We start from the raw sequence: 8,182 nt of genomic DNA, 5'->3' as shown, positions 1-8,182 counted from the left end.
GTGCACTAAGTATCCCAGCATTCATGCAGGATTCGGGAAAGGGTAACATCTCAAGGAGTGTGATGTAAACAGTCTAACCTAATGCAAGTATTAGTGACTAGTTCTACGGCTCGAACTCGTAACCTATAGGTTATATAGATACAACTTTGCTTTTGCTCCAAGGCTCCCCTTCAAAAGAAAGACGTTTAAAAACTACTCCTATAATTCAAACAAGACATAAATATTTGTGTGGCTATAAATTTCTCATTAAAGGTAAATGAAAGTTTAAAGTTAAATTATTTTTAAAATATAAAAATATATAATTCTTTTTGATATGACAAAATATATCACATAAATTGACACAAAAGGTATATATTTATTCGAAAAATTGCTAAAATTTCAACAAATCTTAAGTTATGTAGTAATAAATAGTTTAGCGTTAAAAATCTGAAATCAAGTTTAAATACTGAATTTTCCTTTGATCTAGTGATCACTTCTCCCTCACAAAAAAATGTTAGAATGCCAATTTCTTCACAGGAAAATGCTTCCCAATAAACTCATCAGCGTCACCCTTTTCTTCTTTGCTTCATCTCTCTTCATTTCTTCTACCTTTTCAGCTGTTCTATCACCAATTACCAAAGACCATGCAACTCGTCTATACTCGCTCTCAGTTTACCTCAAAACCCCTCCAAACCTCACAAATCTCCTTCTTGATTTGGGCGCTTCTTTCAGTTGGGTTGATTGTTCCAATAATAACTACATTTCGTCTACTTACCGAATCCTCTCCTGTGATTCCCCTTTGTGTTCTGCTCTTGGCTCACGCGCTTGTGCTAAGTGTTTTCACTCTCCTAGCCCTGATTGTTCTAATAATCCCTGTACTCTTTCTCCTTTAAATTCTGTTACACACAAATCGTCGACCGGAAAGGCTATTGTTGACTCGCTTGCGTTGCCGGTCACTGACGGCCGGAATCCGGGTCAGCTCAGGAGTTTTTCTGAGTTCCTGTTATCTTGCTCTAAGTCGGCTTTGTTGAAAGGCCTTACGAAAGGTGTAGCCGGTTTGGCCGGTTTAGGCCGGTCCAGATTCTCACTCACCGCACAGGTTAGAGTGTATCCGATGCCTTCTGTTCAAAACTTAGACTCTGCCGTTGCAATTTTTGAAAATTCTTCAACTTTAAAACTCTTATATTGTTGAAATTTCATGACATATTTGAAATTATTATAGTAATTTTTATATGTATTAAAGTTTTTTTCCCTTAAATTATATGCGATGATCAAATATCATCATATAAAATGAAACCAAGAAAATACTATTCAGAAGATAAAATGATGAACATTTGAATTACATTTATTTTAGGTCGTTTTTTAGTCTTATTGTAGATTACTATGTCAATAGAAAAGCTAATTTTCTTATAATAGGAATATATTTTACTGGAGCGACCTGGACAATAATAATTCATATCATTTGGTTAGGACTAAATAACAATTCATATGATTTGGTTAGGACTATAATTATTATTAGAAAATTATAAATTATATAAAAAGTTTCAGGTAATAGCTAAATATATTTAACTATAATAAGTTCTGATTTTATACTATTTTGCGTAGCTTATTATAAGACGTAAAAAGGTCTTTTTTAAGAAATTAATGTCAGTATGCACGAGGAAATATATATGAGTTAATCTTCATACTTCATATGAGCTGATTTAAGACCTTTAAGCTCATCTTTACAGGTTAGCACTGCCTTTTCGTCTGAACGCACATTTGCTCTCTGTCTATCCGGTTCACCTTCAGCTCCTGGAGTGGCTTTTTTCGGTTCACCTGGACCGTATTACTTCCTGCCCGAAATTGACCTCTCAAAAACCCTCCGGTTCACTCCACTTCTCTTGAACGCATTTCAGAGTGACTATTTCATTAGTTTGACTTCCATAAAAGTCAACGGTGTCACCGTGCAACTGAACCGAAAGATTCTAGCCGTTGATGAACATGGTTTCGGTGGGACCAAGCTGAGCACCGTAACTCCATACACCTTACTACACAGTAGCATCTACAAAGCATTCACCGAGACATTTGTAGATCAATCAACTAAGCTCAACCTCACAGTAACAAATCCTGTGGAACCATTTAAGGTTTGTTATAATGCAGATGAGGTAATGGAGACTAGGGTGGGACCAGCCGTGCCGACCGTGGATCTCGTGATGCACGGTGATGATGTGTTTTGGAGAATATTCGGATCAAATTCAATGGTTAGGATATTTCGAGATGGTGTTGATGTGTGGTGTTTAGGATTTTTGGATGGTGGGGTTAAGAGTAAGACATCTATTATAATTGGGGGACATCAAATGGAGGACAATCTATTGCAATTTGATTTGAGACAACAGAGATTAGGGTTTAGTTCATCAGTTTTGGCATACAACACCACATGTTCCAATTTCAACTTTACCACTGCTAGTAACTTGAGTTGAAATTAACCTAAAGCAAGACACTATACCCTGGTTTTGTTTTTAATTATATAGTTTGAATGTACTTACGAATATTGTAAGGTATGCAGTCTTTGTTACTATTAATTTCAAGCATTTTATTCTGATATAACAAGAGAAGAATACGCTAAAATTCAGAGTGAAATACATAGGAAAAACCAATATAGATTACACGTACTTGCACCACTTTATTTAATTTATGATATATAGTATCCGCGCGATGAATGAAAATCATGGATTTCCACTCGTACATTAAACGAGAAGAGTACCTTCCATGACAGCAACAGCTTTCCCTTTCAGAAATACCCTCTGATTCTCCTCGTCTAGATGCACGTTCACAACGCCACCTCTAGTTGAGGCCTGAACCACAAAATAATACAAGTCAATAGGAAAAGATAACAACTGTGGTTAGTATAAGTACCAGATTGCATAAACACATGAATAAGAATTTCAGCTTGAGCTTTTTCATGCCCACTGGAGCACAGGCGGATCAAGGATTTAAACTTATTTAGCTGGATTTTTAATACATATACAGGGCCTAAGCCAAAGTTACTGGTTCAGATAAACCCGTAACTTTTTCATTGGTACAAAAGAGGAAGTACCGATAAAGCAACAAAGTCACATTTGCCAAGCTTTTTACGCCAATAAGGAGCCAAAGCACAATGAGCACTTCCACAAACAGGATCCTGTAAAGTTTTTGTTTGAAAAAACAAAAATATGATAGGTGAGATATATAAGAAGCATGAGCTATACCAACATATAGAGACCTGTAGTTGTCCAAGGTATGATAAATAATATCTAGTATATAATTGGCTTAATTCTATAGGTTGTGCAAATTCAGCACTACCCTTTTCATTGACTATGATCTGATCTGATTGAACGCAATTTATTAGTGTATACCTCATTGATTCCGAACTTTGGCCAGAAGTAGCGACTATAGAAATCAAAGCCAGAACCCGTTGGAGCAGGTCCAGTTATTATTATTCCTCTGCCAGCGCCAGGGCAATTCATTATTTGAGCAAACTGAGGTTTGCATTCCGCCACTGCCTCTCCTGACGGGAGCAATATCTGCAAAAACTAAATTTCTTCATATCCCTAGGAAGGGCTAATTTTAATTAAAATTTGCCTACGATGCCTTGTCCTAAGATTGAAAGCAATTTCCTTTTCGTTCTTTCTTGTATGTCCTTCATGTTTGTACCTTGGTAAAGGAGACTTGCATGAATTTTTATCTTTATGCACTAGTGGAAATATAAAAGGAGTAATTAATAATACGTACAACATAATAGCCCTGAGATGTCTCATTGATCTCAGCCACAGATGCACCATTCAAGCTTTCAGAAATTGCAGCAACATCAGCAGAATTCTTCTCGGCTACTTGGACAACAGGAAAGTCCAATTCAATTGAGTAACCTGTTGGCCAATCGTCCTGAGAATTTGAAGCTTTGGCTTCTGCTACTCTTTTGGCAGTTAAGATTCCTGACTTTGTTGAGAACTCAATGGTATCAGTTTTAACTATGCCATAGGAAAATAGAAAGTGTGCAGCTGCTAGTGTTGCATGTCCACATAGATCTACCTGCAAAGCACAAATGAAATTCCTTGCTAAAAAGTGAAACTTATGAAACACTTTCAAACTTATGGATTTCCATTTTTCCAATAACAAATTGAGTAACAGTTGTTCTGAAATTGAAAGAGGAGGTAGCTAGATAGGCTGACCTCTGTAACTGGAGTGAACCAACGAAGGCCAAATGTGGGGTTAGCCTTAGATAAAGTAATTAGTGGAGTGAGAAAACCAGTTTGAGACATATTGAATTCAGTAGCAACAGACTGTAACCATTTGTCATCTTTCTCTTCTTCTAGTAAGCAAACTGCTGCTGGGTTCCCTTTGAATGCTGCTTCAGTGAAGGCATCCACCTGTGAGTTAAACAACCATTTGAAAAAATGAAAATACCATTCAAGAAACATAAGTGAAATTACTTACCACACAGTACTTCACGGGTTTCATGGCCATTGTAACAAGATTAGTCTAAGGAAGAAATAGGTGGTCTGGTATAAGCACGAGATATTAAGGATTTTATAGGGAGTAGTTAATAAAGCAGTCACTTAGTCAATGGATGGCTCTTGGCGATCAAGTTACCAAATATCAAACTCCATTTGCCAACAACTTATAATTAAGGAATGAAGTTATTCGAAACAACGTGAGAGTGGCCCGGTGGAGGACTGTCACGACCCGAATTTCCCATCCTCGGGAGTCGTGATGGCACATACTAATGGGAGCTAGGCAAGCCAACCTTACGTAACTACTACACTTTCATATTTCTTCTCTTTAATAAGATACTAGACGATAATATGATAATAACGGAATTTTAAATAAATAAGCGGAAGTCAACAGTTATATACCTTAAGACTACGTCTATTACAGCTTTTAAAACCTCAAATACCCAAAATCTGGTGTCACAGACTGTCTAAGAGTCACTACATCCAAGGTCTGAAGAAAATACAATAAACTGTTTCGGAACGAAGAAAATGAAACAGGGAATAGAGATAGAGGGAGACGCCAGGGCCTGCGGACGCCTGCAGGTCTACCTTGGGTCTCCGGGTGGACTGAAGGAAGTCCTCCAACTACTGTCCGAAAGCTGCTCCTGGATCTGCACACAGTGCAGAGTGTAGTATCAGCACAACCGACCCCATATGCTGGTAAGTGCCTAGCCTAACCCCGGCGAAGTAGTGACGGGGCTAGGACCAGACTACCAAATAAACCTGTGCAGTTATATAATATACAGCGAAAAATAAAACAGAAATAAACAAGTAAAGATGAGAGGGGGGAACATGCTACGGGGAAGATAACAATTCCAAATAAAGCATCAAGTAAGGAAAGGAACAACATAACTAAAATGTCAACAAGAATCAGAAATCAATAAGTGCACGGCATCACCCTTCGTGCTTTTACTCTCGTCCTCACCAAGCAATGATATAATAAAAACGTGCACGGCATCACCCTTCGTGCTTTTACTCTCTTTCCTCACATATAATCAATAGAATTGGCACGAAATGGTACATCGTGCGGCACGGCATCACCCTTCGTGCTTTACACTCTTTCCTCACAATAGCAAACAATACACGGCATCACCCTTCGTGCTTTAACACTCTTCCTCACCCAAACAACAATCACAAATAAAGGGGCAAGGAAATAAACAAAATAATGATAGAAATCCCGGCAAGGGAACACAATTAAATAATTAAATCCCGGCAAGGGAACAACATCAATAATCTCAACATCCCGGCAAGGGAGATAATCAACAAACAACAATATCCCGGCAAGGGAATGATTTAATACCTCTTTCTCTTTCTTTCACTTTTATTTCATAACTCACTTTACCACTCGAGCCAGTGCTCCAAAGGGTTCAGTCATCTCATATACTTTCACAATTTGTAATATAACTTGAGCCAATGCTCCTCGATGTTCAAAGGTCACAATTTCCTTCCACAAGATTTTCACAACAAATATAAACCATCACCAAGGCATGAAAGATACCACGAAGTCAAGATATTCACAATTTGAAGATTCACGGTCATGCTAGACACCAACGTATAGATACTCGTCACCATGCCTATACGTCGTACTCAACAATTACCACATAGCGAATAGGACTCAACTCCTAATCCCTCAAGCTAAGGTTAGACCAAACACTTACCTCGAACTTCCACGGCCAACTCAAGTTTCAATTATAGCTTTACCCCTTGATTCCACCGCCAATTCGCTCGTATCTAATCACAAATTACTTAATTACATCAATAAACGCTAAATGAATCAATTTGAATGCATGAAAATGAGTTTTTCCAAAGTTTTACCCAAAAAGTCAAAATTGCCCCGGGCCCACGTGGTCAAAATCCGAGGTTCGTACCAAAACCCGATTACCCATTCCCCCACGAGCTCAAATATGTAATTTGTTTTGAAATCGGACCTCAAATCGAGGTTCAAATCCCGAATTTTTGAAAAATATAGGTTCTACCCAAAACACCCAATTTCCCCCATGAAAATCTTTGATTTTAAGTTGAAATCATGTTAAAAGATGTTAAGGAGTGAAGAAAATAAGTTAGAAATCACTTACCAATATTTTGGAGAAGAAAGGTTGTTTGAAAAATCGCCTCTTATGTTTTTAGGATTTTGAAAAATGAAAAATGACTGAAAATCCCGTCTATTTATATACCTCTCGGAATCCCGATGCGGACCGCGGCCGCACAGCCTTTTCCTGAGGGTACACAGTCTCAGAATCCCTGTGCAGACCGCACAAAACGGGCTGCGGCCGCACAGCTCTTCCTGAGACCCTATTCGGACCGCACAAAGTCGACTGCGGCCGCACAACCCTCCATCGCGCACCGCACTAAGTCGATCGCGGACCGCATTGCCCCTTCCACGGTCGCACGCGATTTCTCGCGGACCGCACTAGCGGGTTCAGAGATCTACAATTTCTCTGAACCTGCAACATTTGTGATTTTTAAGCCTAAGACATCCCGGGACCTACCCGAAACTCACCCGAGCCCTTGGAACTCCAAACCAGATGTGCATATTAACTCAAAAACATCATAGGGACTTATCCGTGCGATCAAATCGCCAAAATGACCTTAACAACAACGAATTAAACCTCAAAATCAACGAACTCCTCTCAACTTCATAAAGTATCAAATTTAGCAATTTAAGTCCGGATTACGTCAAACAACGTCCGTTTCTCACCAAATTTCACAGAAACATCTTAAATCATATATAAGACCTGTACCGGGCGCTGGAACCAAAATACGGGCCCGATACCAACACGTTCTAATCAAATTTCATTTCAAATTTCCTTAAACAATTTCAGAAAATAATCTCCTTTTAAAAATTCATTTCTCGGGCTTGGGACCTCGGAATTTGATTCCGGGAATATGCCCGAGTCCCATATTTTCCTACGAACCCTCCGGGACCGTCAAATCACGGGTCCGGGTCCGTTTACCAAAAATGTTGACCGGAGTCAAATTTATTCATTTTTTAGCCAAAATTTATAATTTTTCATAGATTTCCATATTTAAGCATTCTGGCTACGCGCCCGGACTACGCACGCAAATCAAGGTGACTCTAAATGAGGTTTTCAAGGCCTCGGAAACATAGAATTTAATTTAAAACAAGTGATGACCGTTTGGGTCATCACATTCTCCACCTCTAAAACAATCGTTCGTCCTCGAACGGATAGAAGAAGGAGGTACCTGAGTCGGGGAAAAGATGGGGATAACGGCTCCGCATATCGGACTCGGACTCCCAGGTCGATGCCTCAGGAGGCTGACCTCTCCACTGAACACGAACAGAAGGAAAACTCTTCGACCTCAACTGACGAACCTGCCGGTCTAGAATAGCCACCGGCTCCTCCTCGTAAGACAAGTCCTTGTCCAACTGGACAGTGCTGTAATCTAATACGTGGGATGCATCACCGTGATACCTCCGAAGCATGGACACATGGAACATTGGATGCACGACTGATAAGCTTGGCGGCAATGCAAGTCTATAAGCCACCTCTCCCACTCGATCAAGAATCTCAAATGGACCAATGAACCTAGGGCTAAGCTTGCCCTTCTTCCCAAATCTCATCACGCCCTTCATAGGCGACACTCGGAGCAATACTTGCTCACCGACCGTAAAAGCCACATCTCGAACCTTGTGGTCTGCATAACTCTTTTGCCTGGACTGAGCTGCACAA

At 39.5% G+C, this 8,182-nt stretch overlaps 2 protein-coding genes across 2 annotated transcripts; one reads left to right on the top strand and one right to left on the bottom strand.

Moving 5' to 3' along the window:
• Window positions 1–453: 453 nt before the first annotated feature.
• LOC109211325 (basic 7S globulin-like) lies at window positions 454–2,543 on the top strand. Its single transcript, XM_019374858.1, has 2 exons — window positions 454–1,078; window positions 1,710–2,543. Exons 1-2 carry the CDS (start codon window positions 491–493, stop codon window positions 2,439–2,441), a joined length of 1,320 nt encoding a protein of 439 aa, XP_019230403.1. The 5' UTR covers window positions 454–490; the 3' UTR covers window positions 2,442–2,543.
• A 60-nt stretch (window positions 2,544–2,603) lies between these two features.
• LOC109211326 (uncharacterized isomerase BH0283-like) lies at window positions 2,604–4,520 on the bottom strand. The gene is made up of 6 exons (XM_019374859.1): window positions 4,435–4,520; window positions 4,170–4,367; window positions 3,733–4,029; window positions 3,357–3,524; window positions 3,059–3,142; window positions 2,604–2,816 (listed from the first exon to the last, which is right to left on the bottom strand). Exons 1-6 carry the CDS (start codon window positions 4,462–4,464, stop codon window positions 2,709–2,711), a joined length of 885 nt encoding a protein of 294 aa, XP_019230404.1. The 5' UTR covers window positions 4,465–4,520; the 3' UTR covers window positions 2,604–2,708.
• Between the last annotated feature and the right edge of the window lie 3,662 nt (window positions 4,521–8,182).

This window comes from Nicotiana attenuata, unplaced genomic scaffold, assembly GCF_001879085.1.
Source record: "Nicotiana attenuata strain UT unplaced genomic scaffold, NIATTr2, whole genome shotgun sequence".
In the NCBI taxonomy this organism is placed as follows: Eukaryota; Viridiplantae; Streptophyta; class Magnoliopsida; order Solanales; family Solanaceae; genus Nicotiana; species Nicotiana attenuata.
The sequence above is the reverse complement of the archived record's forward strand: the minus strand, read 5'-3'. Positions and strand labels throughout refer to the sequence as shown.

What these genes read in the sequence shown, in the direction of transcription:
- LOC109211325 (XM_019374858.1), top strand. Translation starts at nt 491, where the DNA reads ATGTTAGAATGCCAATTTCTTCACAGGAAAATGCTTCCCAATAAACTC. An exon ending in GATTCTCACTCACCGCACAG is followed by an intron (nt 1,079 to 1,709) that starts GTTAGAGTGTAT and finishes TCATCTTTACAG; the next exon opens with GTTAGCACTGCCTTTTCGTC.
- LOC109211326 (XM_019374859.1), bottom strand. Translation starts at nt 4,464, where the DNA reads ATGGCCATGAAACCCGTGAAGTACTGTGTG. An exon ending in CATCTCAGGGCTATTATGTT is followed by an intron (nt 3,525 to 3,732) that starts GTACGTATTATT and finishes TAGTTTTTGCAG; the next exon opens with ATATTGCTCCCGTCAGGAGA. An exon ending in GTGACTTTGTTGCTTTATCG is followed by an intron (nt 2,817 to 3,058) that starts GTACTTCCTCTT and finishes TTTGTGGTTCAG; the next exon opens with GCCTCAACTAGAGGTGGCGT.